The sequence below is a fragment of the Aphis gossypii genome, chromosome 2 (assembly GCF_020184175.1).
Source record: "Aphis gossypii isolate Hap1 chromosome 2, ASM2018417v2, whole genome shotgun sequence".
NCBI lineage: Eukaryota > Metazoa > Arthropoda > Insecta > Hemiptera > Aphididae > Aphis > Aphis gossypii.
Window position 1 is genome coordinate 35,160,573 of NC_065531.1, and position 20,974 is coordinate 35,181,546.

Below are 20,974 nucleotides of genomic sequence, written 5' to 3' on the forward strand. Positions count from 1 at the left end.
CGTTTCGTACGGATAAAGTGACGGCCGGGTGAACGGAGAACGTGCGTACCCGGGCAGATTATAAAAATGCGCGCATTGCGGACAGGCATACACCACGGTCACATACAATATAGCCGACATAGGCGTTGTATACCATGGTTATATAATGTATATAATATTATGGTAGGAATAATAATATATACAACGATCTCGAGCCGTGGCCGTTTTGTTGCCGGCTCGCGTGTACGACGTGTACACCGCGAGAAATCAGTACTTCATCTTCAGCGGTCGGTTTCGCGCGTTTATTATAACACATAATGTTTTTACAACACCGGTAACCTGATTACCTCTACTTACACGTCCTGCCAATTATAATATAATAATTATTGTGCAAGCAGCGCGCAAACAGGTGCGTGTGTGCGCGCGCACGCGTGTAATCGTTTATGTTGTGTTATGTGCGAGTATAATATAATATAATAATATTATGATGTTAATATACCTAATATTATATTATCGAAAACAAAGCAATTAGGATCGATCGCTCGCAAGAAACACCGTGTACGATAATAATTGTCGCGGTACTGTTGCCACACTACTACAGCATCTTCGTAAAATAAATGGATTTTAATCACTGTTGTAGGTAGGTGCTCAGCTCTGTACATATTATACGCGTATACGAGACTTCTTATTATAACCCACGCGGCTCTATCCGCAATATAATACTAAAATGTTAATATGTTTTATACAGTGACTTTGTGAGACTTCCTTTCGTGCAATTATCGTTGTTCAATTTTTTTCTTCTTCTGATTACCTACTCATTGTATTTAGTATTTACTGTATGGATTATAATTTTCCAAAATAAAGATGTATATTATATAATATGTAGGTATTTCAGAGTATTAGTTAGCGAACTCCATTTGGCGATTATTTATGTATCTATGATTCGCACCTAATTTACCTACTAAGTACCAAGTAGGAATAAATGTATTACACGATTAACAGCAGGGATTACCAATTGATATTTTCCGAAGACCAATTAGGGAAATTTTTGAGAGCCATCAAAATAGTAGGCAATATATTTATATATATTATGTAATAATATTTATTTTTATCCAATAAAGGAAAAATTAAAATATTAATGAAAATTTCATTAAATTCACTTAAAAAAAAAAATCTGCGAACCAGATAATAATATGTTTCTGACTGCCAATTTCTTCTATATCTGGAATCAGTTTAATTATTTAAATAAATAAATCGATGGTTGTAACTCGTTACTAGTCTTTTAGTCTTTATTAATTTTTATATTCAATAAGTATGTGTAAAAATCATTATTCAATGAACTATAAAAAAAAATAAAAATATTAGCTTGAAATTAAAAAAAATTAATAAACATAAGTAATCGAGTAAGTTGGTATACAAGCAAGTCAAGATCCAATCAGAATTATTTTATTTATAATAAATATCAGTGTTATCAAATTTATAATAATACAATTTATCACTTATTTGGGCTGATTTGAGCGAATAAGAAGGGGTGTGGTAATGAGATCCAAAGCCAGACTTAGACTTGGCCTAGACTTAGCATTCGGTTTTATATGTTTGCTGATAATGTTTTTGATTTTTCCTCATGACTTACTCATAATTATAGCATAACTCATAGAAGTACACGTGATTGAATGCCATCGATGTTGTCAAAATCATGAGTTGTATACTCATATTATAGGATGTGTATAAATATAGACTCGGCTTATTAACATTCATTATTTTAATCATTTTGAAAATTTTAACTATGTACTCTTATAAATACTTATTGTATGTCAACAGTCAACACAAAATCTAATAATATTGTTTTTATAATTCATCTAGTCTTAGTATTTTTTAAAGAATTAATGTATAAAATACAATAATTTAATTTTCTACTTATAATTTTAGTATAAATATTGAATTGTCTTGTTGTTATAAAAAATGGTTCAAGATTAAAAGTTTATACTATCACTTTGTTAGCAAAATAAAATAAATTATTTTATACATGATATAATCTGAGTTCTTATAAACATGTATATTGATGAAAATGAAATATTTAAGTATTAAAATATAATATATATAATAATAAATGTTCAGACTTATTTGAAGAACACAAATAATTAATAAAACAATTGTAAAATTAACTAAACCAAACCCTCATATGATTTAATACTTTACTATAGATTAGCATTACATCATTGAAATTTGAGTTGAAACTTTCTGTGTACCTACTTATAAAATTACCAATAATAATATTATATATATGTATAAATTATAACCAAATTATGTTATTTTATTTATAATTAAAATAATTTTACATTAATTTAATCAATTCAAAATAGGCCAAAGAATTAAAAACATGCAAAAGTTATTATGACGTAATTGTGTCACAAATGTTAAAATGTTAATATAATTTATATAATATGTGAAATATATAAATGCTTATTAACAGTTATTTAAACTACGATAAAAAAAACAATATTCCATCATGTCTTGTAAAGTTATAAACTATTATTTGTCTTTCTTTTTTGTATCCGCTAATTATTTATTAATTTATCAATATAATTCCATCTTCTTATTTAATTCAATCGACAATTGTGTAATTACTTACATATTATGGGTAAGTTTTATCGTACACTTCTTCAACATTTACCTATATACTATACGAGTATAATAGAGTTAATTTAATGTAACTATATAATATAATATCACGATTTCCATTGTTCTTTTGTATACGAAGTAATACTACGAACCATATAGGTATACAAAGTATTAAAGTTGAGAGGTATCCAGTGGCGTAATTACGGGGAGGGGTATTTGGATGTCGTATCCCCCCTTGATGTTTTTTTTTAAAAGAATTATTAATTACATTTATTTACTGCTATTATTGTATATTTTGTAATTATTTATTTTCGTGTCACACGCGTAAATAGTAATTACTAAATACATTTATTTCCCTGAAATAAGATGCTTATGATAAATACCTTTTTTGAGGGGGGGGGGGGGGTTATAGGTACAATTTAAAACATTTCATACACCCCCCAACATGATCAAATTATGCGACTGGAGGTATTTATTTTTTTCAGTTATTTAACCTTTTTATTTAAAAATTTTTAATTGACTTTCAATACATTGATCTTATTTTGAGATAGAAAATTATATTTTTATTTTGACGATCTTTTTTAATGTGTATAGTATGTTTAATAAATATTTAGTAAGCAATTGAGTTGAGACTAACAAATTGAAGTGATTGCATATGAAACCAAACCTTTTTTGGCCCTTAAAATTTTAGGACACTACATCTATCCCGCTACCATTTATTTAAAGGGCTTAATTAATTTAAAATATTTACTAATAATAGCCGATGATCCATTCTGTATAGTAATAATCAATAAAATTAATAAAAACAACGATTTAGTATTAAACAAAATAAATTGTCATGTTCAATGATTGAACGTCGTACCTAGTATTTTACAATAATTTTGGTCTTGGCGTTCTTATAATAGAACTAAATAACAAACAAACATTAATTAAAAACAATGTGATTTGTAATGAAGTAATAATTTGATTACACAATCATAATAATATGCAATCACAGTAATATTATTTACAAATCGTATGAACATATCTATCTTTTTTTTTGTCATAGACGTGGATAAAGCACAAGGTTTTATACCGGCTTTCGTATTTTAAATGAGGTCACTCAAAGACTGTTATACATAACAAATTCCTATAAAATAATGTGCGTTGTTTTTATCCATCTAACTTTTACTCACGACATAATGTCAGATTGATATTTAAAACCTATAAATATGTATAAATGTATAAAACTTGTTTTGTTTTGTTTTTTTATTCTGCGAGAATGGCAATTTTTTATGTGGATGGGTACCTTTGTAATACGTTATCTCATGTTAATGAAAAATAGAGTTTACGGCGCGGTTATTTGATGTATTTTCTTATCAAATAATTAAAATAAATCGTTAGGAATATTTTTAACTCATAACGTATAAAATGACTACATACAGGAGTATTACAAACGATGTTGATGTGTATTTGTGAAATTATTGAATTATCTTAATATAGTCATAGCCACTCATAGGTCATACATAGGTATTCTATTAAATAAATACTTAAAAAGTAATTTAACACGTAAAATACATTAAATAAGACAAATATGATGCGATCGAGAATTTTTCGCAAAATCGATGTACACGTGGCATTAAAAATTGTTTTATTTTTTTTTTACCGATAGTAATAATTCAATTCATATCAATATTAAAACAATCCTATCAGAGCTACAATTGCATTCACGCCGCAAAGACCAGTCCTAGATTCCATAAAAATGTATTTTTTATAATATAAGATGTAATTGGGTGAAGCGGCCAAGTGGTCAAATTCGGTACTAGGTTATTGTCTCCCCTTCACAATATTTAATCATTAATAGCATAGGTACATCGTTTTATTGAATAATAACAATTGTCTATATATTTATTTGACATTATTTGAGTGATAAATCATAATGGGAGTATTATGTGGTTTGGATCAGTGATACGCTTACCCAGTCATCCACTAAAGAGCGGCATTAAACTATCAGTGGAGACGATGCCTATTTTATATGTTAAGAATAGTTATTCTTAGTAGGTATATCTATTTTTTCCATATATTTTAGTATATGTTTACATCGATTCAACTAAATTTCATTAACGACAGTAAAATTCGACACATGTTTATTGTTTAATTTTAATTTAACGAATAATAATGGTTCCACCCTCAATATTTAATTACATCATCGCCTAGTGTGTATAATTATATAATATTATGATACAGACATACCGTTGTTAAGTAGTTTAAAACATAATATATGAAAATATTTTTGAATTTTAATGGAAATTGATAAACTTATCTTTTGCGAATATACATGATACGCATACACGATACACACACATATACACACACACTGTATTCATGATGTGTATTATTCTGTATCTATATATGTAGATTTGAATGTATCACGAGAATAACGCTTTTAGATTACGAGCACGGCGTCAAGAACTTTGTAACAATAAACACTGGCAAATTTCACCCGTGCACCGTGTTGTTATTAATATTATATAGGTATCTGGTATATATTATAATTTATAACCGCTTTTATGATGCTGTACGAAGATATTTAACTCTTCGTGGGATTAAATTCAAGAGACATGTAAACATAATACACATAATATATATTATATTATATAGTAGATATACACTATGTGTACTACACATATATACATATAGAGTTTTCGTTTACAATAAGACTTACTTTTCCATTACTGCATGTCTTCCGCCTTTGTACTGCGATTACTGTAATAATATTATCATTGCTGCGTTTAAACGGTAGCGGTGGGTTAGAGAAGTGCCGAAGAGGAGGACGAGGATGAGAAATAGGACGAGGGCCGCGTGTTATTATATTATTATTGTTGCATGACACGGTGGGAGGGCTTCAGGAGAGTGGTGACGAGCGGCGTGGCGGATCAAAATGTATTTCTCGCGGGTTTGTGCCGCTCTGACCCCGAGAATATTATATTATAGCTGTATAATAATTGTACCGTGATCTGCAAGGATGTGGTGGCAGGATTTGTGCTGTTGAATAATATCCTTTTAAAATAATAAATAATACATGTTTAATATAATATAACATAATAGCTACTAAAATAAGACATATATAATATATTGTTTTTTCATATTTTTCATTTTTTGATAATAATGAAGAAAAAAATTTGATCCTAATAATCGCTGCATACGAATTGCGTCCCGAAGATATTTAACGACTACACGAATTTCATCCAACGTAAAAACATTATTTTTTCTCCTATTTCCCATTTCAGATAGATTTAGGATTGTCAATACCAAATTATGACTATCGGTAAGTTAATATTATTGATTTTTATTGTTGATATACAATTAAAAGTAAGTAAATGAAAACGTGTAAAATAATCCTCCACTACATTTGATTTTAAAAATGGAAAACCAACAAAATATTTTAAGAAAAAAGGTACTTATTATATCTGATTTTTTTTTTAATTTTTGACTTAAAGTTTAAGTCTTAAATGAACCGTTTGAATTTTCTTCCACTAATTTTGACTTAAATATAACCAGCATTTTTTTATTTGAACTGATGGTCACACGATTAATAATGATGAGTGGATTACTGTTTCAAAATTAGACTCAAATTTGACAAAATAAATAAAACCGGACGTATATCATGTAATAATTTAGATAAGGCCGGACGCAATTCATGTACCCACTTATCAAATTTTTTATTTCGGGATGCAATTCATATGTAGCCTTAATTATACATTGAATTCAAAATAAGTGACAACAAAATATAAATATTTATGTTATATATATATGCTTTACATATCATATTTTGATATTATGTCAAGTTTCTAAAATATTTCATTTTGTGTATTAAACAATAGACTGATATAATTTCTGTTTTGTTTATGCTTTTATATTATGTTTGTGTAGTGATTTAATTTTTGTTTTAATTAGGTAGTACAGTTGTTATGGCATAAAAAATTGTTCTTTTTTTTACTATTTTCTAGTTATGTGACCAACATACATGTTTTTAATGGAGTGTTAAACTTTTAATAAGTAATACGCAACTATTTAAATATTTTTTTCTGTAGTTATTTTTATAATATCGATTATATAGGTACCTAGTATACCCTGATATATAGATCCTTAACAATTACAAACCTATAATGAGTCAAAAGAATGAATAGTGTCATCTACAGTATTATTAGTTCATACGAAGTCGTCTAACTAAATTAATTTAATTAATTAATTTAATAATGTCTAGAAATTATATTATTATTTAAAGCAGGAGTGCATGAGCTATGAGCAAGACTTATATGTACCTAATAAGTATTAGTGTAATATATAACATATCAACTGCACTTGTTCCATTATTGTAATTATTAGGTAATTTATTTAAATTTGTGGCGTATTCGTTTTAAATTACACAAATGTATGTACATTGTACTTATTGTACATTGCATTGCATTGTACATTGTACATACGATAAACAGCCATTTCAAATTTAAAGAAATAAATTATTATTAAATAGCCACATATGTATTAGGTAATTTGAGTAGTTAATATTTTTCATCACTTATACAATTTAGAATTATTCTAACTTATGGCTCTATAATTAAAAATGAATACCGGCTAGTCTCAATTAAAGGTAATAATCCTACTAAGTGTACACTCTAAATATTATATTTATTTTTACATCCAAAGTTAAAATTTTTGATACTAAAAATAATAATGAATGTTATTTTATTATATTAAATTTTTTATTATTGCTGATTCACATTAAATTATAATTTATATCTGTTTGTTAATAGGGAAATTATATTATTTTGCTTAAAATTCCATGTGAAATATATTTATATATATAATAATGAATATTTAAAATGAATCGAAATGTATGAAGTAAGTTTTACCCAAAAAAATGTGATCATACCTAGGTTTTTAATAAAATAAAATAAGCATGTCGCTGTAAAACCAATAACTAATAATGTAATTCTTAGTAAGATTTTACATTAAATAATATAGTAAATTAAAAAGTTGAATAGAATTTATTAGGGCTTTAAAAATCGCATTTATTAATAAAATATTCGTTGGTATCTAGAAGATTTTCTTTATTTCTTCATTTTTTTAGTGCTATATATTATTTGAGAAAAAAAAATATAAAAGAATTACAATCTATATGATACTATGATATGTATACAATATGCAAATATGTGAAAAAATAAATACGAAAATAAGATAATATAGTTGCGTTAGGTTAGGATTAGATGCTTCAGTGAAATTACTTAAAAAGTTGAATGTAGTTTAAAATATTTTAAAGTAGATATAAATTGTATTTCTATAAATATAATAAAATACTCGAAAAATAAATTTAGATTATTTCAAAACTGTCACGTTATAATTATAGTTTTCAATAAATTGTAATTTTACATTAATTATTTAAGAATAGATTAGATACATTACACATAGTTTTAAATTATAATTTTATCAATTTATTATTATAATGATATATTCATAGTATTGCAAGTATTTATAATATGCCTATATAATATACATACAATATTATCAAATCACGATTTAGTCTAAAAAATAAAAGATTATAATATACAAATGTTTATTTATTAAGCGATTTTAACATAATAAAAATCGTTGGTACAATATATTTTATATGAAATTTAAATTAAAAATATATTATTATTATTACCAAACTAAAATCGCTGATATTCGAAATGTTGGCGCATCGTTGTTAGCAAGTGGGAAACGTGTCTTGTGATAAAATAATATTCAGAGGTCAAAATTCAACCGTTTAGATTAATCTGTTCTTAACATTAATAATATATTTTGTCAGTACATCAAATTGTAATAAACTTATATCTTTTATATTCCGGTCAGTCGCGTGTGAGTGTTTGATGGATCAGTCGTCAATCAAACAATAGCTACTTACGTTGGTGAACCAATATTATTCAAGTTTAATATAATTTATCAAAGACCACCTGCTTAAATTAACATTAATAAGGTAATTTACATTGAAAAGAGTTATATTAAGTTAAATAGTATTGTAACTAAATACTAAATGTTTAAACTTTTTTGTATTTGTTTATTTTTATGTTATTTTCTGTATCAACCCCTTATTGAACGTAATTACAAAATATATATTCAATTTTAAACGTGCATTTTCAGTATACGTCATTCGTTTACTATAGAGAACTTTTATACTTTATTCAAATTTATACTTATTATATACATATAATATGTGCATTAATTTCGAAAGAAAATAGTACGCTTCTTTATTTTATAAAAATTAAAAGGAAATAACGTTGATTAAATTGAAACTTTTAGAGTTCATCACACAACTCATGCGTACGATTTTTTTTTCAAGAATTGCTATTCGATAGTTTATCATACAGTTTTTTTAGACCTTTTTGTTTAATTTACACAAAACTGAAAAAAAGTAATTATAATAAAAGTTGTATTTAAAAATGCTCAAACTTGTTGTATGTATGTATATATATCTATACTTTTTTTTATCTATAATATATATTCGATTTATTGGAGTAAAAATTATTTAGGAAGACCAATTATTATTTTCCTCATAATTTCTTGCTAAAGTTTGTTCATAAATATTTTTTTTATATTTTTGTTACCTGAAAATGTGATTTTATCAATTAAAGTTAAATTTCACAGATCAATTTGTATTAGAAAAATGTTTCATTTTTCTATTATAGATACAGAAAAAAATATATGCTACTCACAGTAATTTTTATCAATATTATCAATATAGGATATTAACCCATTTAACAGCTTAATATAATTTATACTTGAGTTTTATAAATGTAGATTTTTTCAATAAAACAGATAAAACGTGATAAAACTTTGTTAATAACTAGTATACAGAGTGTTATAAGTGCTTAACTTGTTTTACAGGTAGTGGGTTTATAGAAATTATCGACCGTTATCTATTTCCACTAGACAAAAGTTCTTCTACGGAAATTCATGCTATTCAATTTTTATACACTTTATTTTTAGATTAAACAAATAAACTAATTAATTTCTTATTAATTTCCAAATAAATATTTTTTTTATATTTTTGTTACCTGAAAATGTGATTTTATCAATTAAAGTTAAATTTCACAGATCAATTTGTATTAGAAAAATGTTTCATTTTTCTATTATAGATACAGAAAAAAATATATGCTACTCACAGTAATTTTTATCAATATTATCAATATAGGATATTAACCCATTTAACAGCTTAATATAATTTATACTTGAGTTTTATAAATGTAGATTTTTTCAATAAAACAGATAAAACGTGATAAAACTTTGTTAATAACTAGTATACAGAGTGTTATAAGTGCTTAACTTGTTTTACAGGTAGTGGGTTTATAGAAATTATCGACCGTTATCTATTTCCACTAGACAAAAGTTCTTCTACGGAAATTCATGCTATTCAATTTTTATACACTTTATTTTTAGATTAAACAAATAAACTAATTAATTTCTTATTAATTTCCAAATAAATATTTTTTTTATTTATGTTTACATTCTTAAAATATTAAACTTTTACATGTGGATATCATAAATAATGATCAGTGAATAATGTAATGTAAAAATATTTAGCAGAAAATGTTAATGAATTAAATGTTTACAAATAGTAAGGTCGTACTCATATTATATATTATGATATAATTAGTAAATTTATCGTCAAATTAAATATTGCTCTTTAATATATTATATTTGGAATGATAAATTTCTTATCTGGATTAGTTTGGAAATAAAATATGTTACAATTATATTTGTGCGATACATAAAAAATGTTGAAGTGTGTTGATATGATCCAAAACTATTATGAAATCGATTGACCGATTCATATAGTACCTACATCTATTCATTAAATTTAAAAGTCAAAAACAACTTAAATACTTAATTTTTATAAAATTATATTGAATAAAGTAATTAACTAACATGAATATTATTATCTTTCTGTATATATTATATTTTTAAATTATATCATATTATCAGTTTAATAATGTTTTAAAGTAATAGGTTAGAATATTTAGATTATTGATTTTTACATTTTATTATATTGGTACGTTTTTTCTCAAATACATCCACGTCATGAAGATGTAAATAAAATTTGTATGCTAGTACGACTAGATAAATCATACATTGATACTAACAGTTGTTTAATAAAATTTTTATTGGAACTAAAATATAACATTTTTTGTATTGTAAATTCTAAGTACTATTATTTATTTACAGTTATTCCCCAGAATAGTGAAAGTATAGTAAAAACTTATAGCGTCTTGAGATTTACTAAACAACATAGACGCGTATCATAAATCTAGTTTTTTAAACGGCTTATATTAAACATAGACGTATATTAAAATGCAACATGCTTTATGTACATTATAGATTTTTACATAAACACATTGAATAATGTACGATGTATGTAAAAATAATACTTCATGAATAAAATTTATCATTTGTTTTAGTAATATATATATCAACGAAAAAATTAAATAAATATTTATGTTTTACTCATTGGTCATTGTACCATCTACAAATATTGATATATATATCAAATTCTCATGTTTGAACTGCATTGTTAAATTTCAGATATGAGCTGTACAGTAATTACGTAATAATGAATATAAACGTATAAACCTTTGTTGTATGATTGTTTATTTTAATATAGGCACCTACTATTTGAGTAAAACAAATTATAATTTATGTTTATCACGATTTGAAATATTTATGAACATTTTAGAATGATGAGAATTTAGTCAGTATTTTAATCAAAATTCTAAAAATAGAAAATACTTTTTCATTGTTTGGGTGTAAATCATGGCTTGTAGAAAAACTATCTATCCATTTTATTTGACTGTATGTAATAACTAGAGATTACAGACACAACTTTTATATTTTACTATTTTAGTATATTATAGTGAAATATAATTCTTTGTTGTTGATATTTTTAATTATCGAGTATAACTATTATGTACCTAAAAAGGTAGGTTTTTTATAATATGAGATTTTTTTGTAAAAATTATAAATATAAACTAGATAATTCCAAGTCTAAAATTTAAACTATATTCGTGTATTATTTTGTTTATATTCCAAAAAACTTTTATATAATTTTATATAGCTAAATTAAATTTAGACTATAAAAAGTAGAATTTTTAAAATTAAAAGCATATAATATATTATAATGAACTTTACTTGTTATAAGTTTATAAATAAAAATCCAAGTTATAGGCTAACTATAATATTCTATTGAATATTACTGTTATAATTTATAGTAATGACTATGACGGTTTAAAAAATATTTTATATTGACTGGCTATAAAATATATGATTTAGGTATTTACAAAATTGAAAAATCAATATGACGTAATAATACAGTGTGTATATTTAACATACGTAATTATATTTTATAATTTGTAGTAGGAACTTTTTATAGTTAGTAAATTCTATGATACATAAATAATTGCAAAGGCAAAAATGTGCTAAATTGTTATTCATTAAGTAGGCAGGTACTCAATTATTTATTAACTATATAATTATGACATTTTAATTTAGTTATTTTTTCAGATAGGAACTAACTACGTCATACAATACCATATTAAATTTATGGTTATTGGTATAACGTAATGTTGTTTATTTTTGAGGTGAGAACTTTAGTAACCGTCTTAGCATACATTTTTATTTTATAAATATTGTTACTTATTGCTAATATATAAGCTGATTATTTTTTATTTTATTTTCCGAACCTTGTACAGTTTATTGTTTGTAATAAAAAGATACATTACGTGATGGTTACTCATCTTAAAACGAAATTTTTTAACACTATTTAAATTTTTTCCGTCTGATAATAAACATTTTGATTAGTTTAGTTTGAGTCAGAGGTACTTTTTATTTTTGTAAATAACAATAAATAGGTATTTATTTTATATATAAATAACTCTTTGATTAATTTCATTATGTTTTTATTTATGAATTACATTTAGTATACACTAAATCTACTTAAATTATATTAAAACCAATGTTGAAAATTTGAACTTTGTAATACAATAATAAAAAGTTTTGGTATTTTGAGTAATAAATAAGTAAGATTAACTTAAAAAGTTATTTATATTAACAATTTATTTATCTGCCTAGTTTTTTCTGGCGGTGTCATCTTATAGATTATTACTTAGTATTAGTTTTCAAGATGTAGATTTATGTTTTTCAGTTTTTACTCTGAATTTTTGGTTATTTTTGATCATTTTTAGACCAGATGAAAATTTTACGAAGTTCATAAATGTTATATTTTTTTAAACAAAATAATAAATTTGATAATGCTAGTATTATTTATTATTATTATATTGTTATTCGTCATTGGGGATAGTAAATGGTCAGTGAATAATAAATTAAGACGTAAATGAGCTATATGATTGGTGGAGCAATGTAGGTAAATAGATTTGTTCGGATCGAAATTATATTCAAGACAACTTAAATATTAATAAATTATACAGAACTAACATTTTTATTCATAATATGTGATCATGGTTACAACAAACGTTATTTAAAATAAGTTATAATAATAATAATAATAGTATTAATTGTGAATGTAATAATGTACATTGTAGGGATTATGTATTTCTAAATGCCTAGACAGTTTTAACCGTACAAATAAATTAAAGTATTTCTTCTCTACATAAATATTTATATAATTAGTAATTATAACAATAATATAGGTATAAAATGTACCTAAAGCCTTTTGTTTTTTAATTGTTCAAATTAATTTTATTTTTATTGGCCGTTGAGTTCATGTTTAATTTTGGAACTAATGTTTAATTGTTTATATCGACTATTTAAATTGGAAAAGAAATGTCATAATCAGGAATAAAAATGATCTGAAATTTGAAATTTGAAATTTTTATCTATAAGTTTAACTAGTATTATAGTATACGTCATAATAATTATGTATCATACTATTATATATGATTATAATATAACAGTGTTAACGTTCGTTTTAAATTTATAACAATTTACAATATATTATATAAGTATAGTGTATACATAGAACTTTTTTAAATTTACTATCTTTGTAATTAAATTAAAATAAAGAATATTTTTTGAAAATTTTATTTAACAGCATATTATAGAAATATCTTATTTATTTAATAGAAGTAAATGAAGTTATACTTAAATAGTTAAATGTTATTAACGATTAATGCTTACATGCAAGGACATGATTACGCACAATGATAAATATTTTATTATGGATGGTAGATATTTTACATTTTATTTTACATTTTACATTATCAAGCATTAAAAAAATTTGGAATGTAGAAAGATTTTTTTAATTATCTATATTACTGTAGTTTACTAAAAAACATTAATTTTAATTGCATTGGGGTAGAGTATGTTTTACATATACTGATATACTATTCTATAAATGCATATATTAATTTATTACTACCTATTTATCATTGATTCGTTTATAGACTTTGAAATTAAGCTGTTGGTAATTAAATGTTAACTTTTATTCTGTAAAAACTAAATTTTCATTAATTTATTATATTAATATATCTAGTATATAATTAGTTTCATCAAAAATATAAACAAGTAGTAAAAGATTTTGAATTGCATAATTTATTTTTAAAACTATTATTAAAATTAAATTAATTATTGGTAAACATAATTATGTAGTCGTAAATAATAAGCAGTTAAATCAAGATCAATATATATATAAAAACGATTAAGTATATTAACTGTTTAAATATAAATATTACTAATCGTATTTGGCGTGTTTATTTTAAACACTCTGTACATAAAAAAAAAACGGTTAAAAAAACCAATTGTATTTTGTGTCCTTATACATTAGGACTATGATAAGCATTTCATTGTCCATGCCCAGGTTATTTCAAAGGAATCTCAAACCCTTTTATCGCACCAACAGCTGTCATTACCGAATATTTTGTCTGCTAAGTGGGGGACGTCGTATATGAGATCCCAACTTGTATTATAATATTAGTATATATCCGTCCATTGTGTATGTTTATATCTTAACTACGACCTTAGGGCTTAGGTTCGTAGTCACTAATGCATTTTAAATTGATTAAAGAACTTAGACGATATCTGTATAATTATATTTTGTGTATTTTTTTTTTATCAAATACGAGTTTATTGTGCGATTATTTAAATTGTATAGGCGTATACCTATATGTTTTAGCCGTGAGTCTATGGAGCCGAAGGATGATTCAAACGGGCTATATGAGCCAAAAGGATTGTTCATTAAAGACAGGAAACAAGATCAAGTCACGCTAAAATTTAAAAATCTATACTATACAGTCTCACTTGGAATTGGAAAAGGTAAGTCTATATTTAACATGTTGAAACATATTTTTTATTATAATTTAATTTAGCTTAACTGTTAAAGCATCTTTTTCGTATACAACAATAATGTATATTTAAGAAAGTCAGTTAAATAATTTAAATAGTAGAATCCACTAGAATCATCATATTTTTTACTGTGTTTGAAGGTTTATATAAGCATGTATAGGTTACATTATTAAATTAGGTACAATAATTTATAACATTATTTGTATAGTTATACACAATTTTATTGAATTATTCTAAACTAATTATAACACTGTTATTGAATTTATGTGAGGAGTAATAAGACATTATTTTTTAACATATAACTTGTATTAATTGTAGCATTTTTTTTTTCATAATATATTATTAAAATTCCTAGATTAATAGTAACTCTTATATTATGATATATAATATTAACCTAACCTAACCTATACCTAATATCTTGATTTTATTCAATATTAAATTAAATGTTACATAATAAAAACGTTAAAAGTTGATACATATACAAATCTGTATTATTATTAAGTATATATTGGCAATACAGTGGTTACCTATGTTTATTCTAATCAAGATGAATTTAATTATATTATTTCGATTTTTTAAGTGTTTTTATGTTTATACGTCATAATATTTAGGTATATTAAATACTAATTCATTATATAATTTTATTTTAATTCAATATAAATTCATATTTTGTGCATCACTAACATATAGTTTTGAAAGCACCGTTCAAAATATCCGAAAATAATTGTAATAATTATTTTAATCTATTTTTATAACAAACAATTTATAAATATTTATTATTTATATTTATTTATTGTAAATTATAGGAACCAAAGATGTTCTTAAGAACATTAATGGTATATTCGCACCAAACCAATTGGTTGCTATTATGGGACCATCAGGTGCGGGTAAATCTTCACTTTTGGACGTTTTATCTGGATATAAGTATGAAATTTGACAACAAACTAAAAAAAATCACGTTTCAAAAAATATTTTTGATTTAAGTTTAAAAGGTGTCCGAGGGAACGTTACTGTAAACGGTGAAGAAAGGCGTTTAGATAGTTTTCGAAGACTGTCTTGCTATATTCAACAAGATGATCGCTTGCAACCGCTATTAACAGTGAATGAAAACATGAGTGTTGCTGCGAATCTTAAGCTCTCTATGGACAAGACTCAAAAATATAAAGATGCTGTGGTAAAAAATGTTTAAGATTTAAAATACGAGTATAAACGTTTACAAAATGTTGAGTAGACTTTTATGATATTTAGGTGGACGAAATATTATCTACACTGGGTCTCGACAAATGTAAGGCCACTAGAACCGCAAGATTATCCGGTGGTCAAAAAAAAAGACTTTCAATAGCTCTAGAACTAATAAACAATCCAACGGTCATGTTTTTGGACGAACCAACGACGTAAGCATTAAATGTTTTTAACATTTCTATTTCAACTAATTATTATTACTTTCTTATTAAATAGTGGCTTAGATAGTTCTTCATGTTCTCAATGTATATCGCTTCTACGATTATTAGCTCACCAAGGAAGAACCATAATATGCACAATTCATCAACCTAGTGCATCACTATTCCAGATGTTTGATCAAGTATATATTCTTTCACAAGGAACATGTTTGTATCAAGGATCTACTGGCAATATAATACCATATTTATCAAAACTCGAATTACCCTGTCCCATCTATCATAATCCAGCTGATTTTGGTAAAATAATAGAATACAATAATACGTAACTCTTTCCATATAACATAATTGAATAAACTATGTATCATAGTAATTGAATTGGCTTGTGGCGATCACGGAAACGACAAAATTCAAAAAATGGCAAAAGAAATCGAAAATGGAAAGTGTTTAACATGGACAGGAATTTCTGATTTACCAGCCATCAATGACGCATCTTCAGGTATTGAACACTATTTTTTTGTTACTACAAAATAATTAAGAATAACGAATATTTAATTAATAAAAAATAAAGAAGTAAAGACGACAAATCATAAATCTAAGTTTTTAATTTTTTTATTTACATTTGCATTTTAAAAATATAAACATAATCATAAATATCTATCAATTAAATATTTAATTTAAAATATGTTTTATTAACTAGGTAATACTCAAAAAATATCAAAAGAAGTCGATGTGGTGCATGAAACTACTGCTTATAACCAATTGAAATGTTTATTACATCGAGGAGTTTTAAAATGTAAAAGAGATCCGGTAAGTTGACACTAAATTTGTTTACAATTTATTGTTAAAAATTTAAAATAATATAAAACATAGGTACTGAACAAATTATTATTATTTTAAATTGATTATCTGTGGACGTATATTTTAACTATAAATAAGTTATATTTTATCATTTTGAAAAAATCTAGACTTATTAAATTTAATAAGATTGAAATTTAAATATCTTTATTTACCCATAAATGCGTATAGTATTATACTTTTTTTTAACTATTGATATAGTTGTCAATGTAACTAAATTGGCTAAATTATATTTAAACTTATTTTTATGGACGTAAATAGTAAGTAGGAATTATTTAAATGTATTACGAATAATTGAAATATTTATTTTCTTTAGGATTTGACTTATCTACGAATAGGTGTAAATATAATAGTAAGTTTATTATTAGGTACACTATTTTTACAAATTGGTGATGACGGCAGCAAAATCTTTGATAACTATAATTTACTATTTTCCATTCTCATGCATCACGTTGGATCAACATTGATGTTAAATATTATTAACTGTAAGTTTTTAAATCACTTTATAATAATATTTAAATAGAAATATATTATATTAATTTTAATTATGTTTTTTAAGTTCCTGCTGAAATTTCTATATTGACAAAAGAACATTTTAATAGATGGTATTCATTAAAATCATACTATATCGCTACAAACATATTAGATATTCCAATTACGGTAAGAAAATACTTGATAAGTTATAATTGTTTTATATTGTAAGCAATAATATTATTATTATTCTGTTATAGACACTTGGCTGTTTAATATTTTCCGTGATCATTTATTTAATGACAGGACAACCACTGGAATGGAATAGATTTGGCATGTTTACATTCATTAGTTGGCTAATGGTTCTCATTTCTCAAAGTTTAGGATTCATTATTGGCGCTTGGTTTAGCGTTATTGTAAGTAATAATATGGACGTTCATATTAATATTTAAGTAAAATTAATTAATTCGTGTAACGTAATTTTTTACCAGTCGAGCTTAATATTTTTAGCCATTTATAATCAGTTTGTGATAACCCAAGTTTTTAAACAAAATTCTGTGTAGATTACTATGAGGAATTCCGGGAAATCTTGTTAAAACATCTGAAATTGTAAAAAGACTATTTTCTCGGCCAACTTGGTGAACCTCTTCAGTCATGATGAATTTGTGTCTTTGGTCCCCTTTATTAAGCACATTTGTGTGTCTGTTTTTAAATTCTCTACACCAATTACATGCCGAACCATCACTCATTATTGTATTATCGTAAATAGTACATAACCAACGATGAATTTAAGTTGTGCTATTTCCTCCGGTTTGTAAAAAGTGAATTACACCTCAAAGGTGATAGGAGATAAATGTGTACTCTTCATGTTATTACGGAAAAATCAGAATAATAGATACTCAACAAAAACAGTTAAAATTTGGTATTATTTTATAACAAAATAATGTACTGGATGCGATAAGTAGCAGCATGTGAATTAAGTATTCATACATATGTGTAATAAATTGTAACATATCATCGGAAGTTGACTTTAAGATAATTCTTGCATAATAATATCATTATATTTTGTTTAAATACAATACATCTATTACTTACCGAAGGTAAAGGGAAGGTAGGTAGTATTTTACAATAATAATCCATTAGAATAGAAAAGTTATTCTTTATTTCAACAAATAAATTCCTAAACATAATTATCATAAATATATTATATTAGTAATAAATTTACCTATCATCATATTTAGCGCCTCAAACAATCAAATTATTTTTTTGTACATTCTCATATATCTAATACCTATGATATAATCTATTCATGAATTCATATCATATTTAAAGACAGAATCTACTTATATATATATATATTATAGTAAATTATAACACTAAAATAATGCGTTACCTATCTATGTAGAAATTAGTTTTAAATAAACAAAAAATTCATTTGTTTTGTAATAATTTATATAGAACGGTAACTTCGTTGGGCCTATTATCGTTGTTTTGTTGATGGTGTTCAGTGGCTTTGGTGTGAATCTCCGTGACATACCATATCTATTAAAGTGGGGAACAGAAATATCATTCTTGAGATACGGTTTGGATGCACTAGTCGCCGCTATCTACGATAAACGTGGCATTTTGCCATGTTACTCTTTGTATTGCCATTACAAGTATCCAACAAAGTTTTTAGATGAAGTCGCCATGACCACTGATCATTTCAACTATGATGTATATGCTTTGGTCATCACTCTACTAATCACCAGAGTAGTTGCATACTTTTTGTTACGACTTAGAGTCAGATCGAGAGTGTCATTATAATATTAAGATTGCTTCGTTGTATAAATGAACGGCATACTAAACAATTTACTTACATAATATACTTATTTTAGAGAACTTGTATATAAAACAATTTATACATTTAGGTTTAGAGAACGTATATGATTTGTGACGATTTAGTGACCTTTTTTTTTTTTATATAACTATTCAATTTTTATTATTATTATTGTTGTTATACTTATATGCAAGAAATTATTCTGCATTTAATGGTTTAAAAATATTTAGGTATTTTGTATTTTTTATTTATTGTTCTAAAAAGATAAACAGGTATTTGTAAAATGCAATATTATGCATTTAAATTTAAATTTGGGTAATTATAATAATTATTATTCTTTAAATGATATAAAATACAAAATGTATGTTTTTTACAGAATAATATGTTTTATTTATTTATTATATTATGCAGTTTTATACACTTATTGTTGTTATTAAAATGGACATTTTTCATTGTTATATAATTAGGTATTACATTATATATTATAAGACAAATAATAATTTATTGGCCAAGAAAACAGTACAATTTATCATGTATAGTATAATATTAATAAAATATATAGGTACTCGTAAATAATTCATATTTGTTATATAATAATATAAAAATTAAAATGAATCAAGTAAAAATATTATGAATTAATTAAAAATATAAAACAAATAATTCATCATTACTTGTTTAAATTTAAATTCTCATAAGAAAATGTATTTCAAATGTCCGTTAAGGACAAAAAAATAAGTATAAATTACAAAATATGTACAAATGTCAGATATTTACTTACACAAATCAACGAAATGACAACCAATTTAATTTTTAGTTTGTTGAATAAGTGTCTAAATAAAAATACGTTATGTCAGAATTTTTATGACTTTCTTTAACTAAAATGTTTTATATATAAAAATTATTTATTATAATAATAATTTTTTGTACCCGAGTATAATTTTTTTTTTTTTTAAAAAAAAACCCGTAAGTAATAACAATGACAATAGTGAAAACAATATTTATATAGTTATCTCCTCAAAGACATTATTGGTCACATAATAATAATAATAATAATAATTACAGTGTAATAATAAATAAAGAAGAAAACTACGAGATATTATAAAAATAATTAAAAGTAAAAAAAAAATAATAATAATAATAATACAGGTACAAATAATGTTGACAAATGAGTTAACGGCTCGTTTGTCGCATTATTAAAATTGCATTTTGTCAGGCCGGTTGTAATCTAGGACAAAGGTGAAAAGCCATCGGCTCCCGCCCGACACCCGCCCGATCCCTGGCCGCGGGGCTTTTGTGCGTTAATTAAGGTGGGGACCGAGCGGCGGCGGCGGCGGAGCGCTGCAGAAAATGCCGTTCGCGAGGGTGTCATGTTTGGCGCGACGCTGTTCATAAAACTTTCGTCTGATCAATCTCCTTTGTGCGTTATGATTTGAGCCGACAACGCGAGTAATTGATGTAT

The 20,974-nt window shown here is 24.8% G+C and overlaps 1 protein-coding gene across 5 annotated transcripts; it reads left to right on the top strand.

The window, feature by feature from the left end:
• The first annotated feature begins 258 nt into the window (after nt 1-258).
• LOC114126461 (ATP-binding cassette subfamily G member 4-like) lies at nt 259-19,896 on the top strand. Of its 5 annotated transcripts, none has more exons than XM_027990416.2 (12): nt 259-619; nt 14,801-14,940; nt 15,777-15,894; nt 15,955-16,144; nt 16,219-16,364; nt 16,429-16,667; nt 16,738-16,866; nt 17,068-17,177; nt 17,542-17,710; nt 17,785-17,885; nt 17,957-18,112; nt 19,155-19,896. In XM_027990416.2, exons 1-12 carry the CDS (start codon nt 597-599, stop codon nt 19,500-19,502), a joined length of 1,869 nt encoding a protein of 622 aa, XP_027846217.2. In that variant the 5' UTR covers nt 259-596; the 3' UTR covers nt 19,503-19,896. The 5 variants fall into 5 exon arrangements, with proteins under 5 accessions (XP_027846217.2, XP_050056834.1, XP_050056833.1 ...); XM_050200877.1 differs by lacking the exon at nt 259-619 and adding an exon at nt 8,426-8,596 and having other exon boundaries at nt 14,780-14,940; XM_050200876.1 differs by lacking the exon at nt 259-619 and adding an exon at nt 8,426-8,596.
• Nucleotides 19,897-20,974: the final 1,078 nt, after the last annotated feature.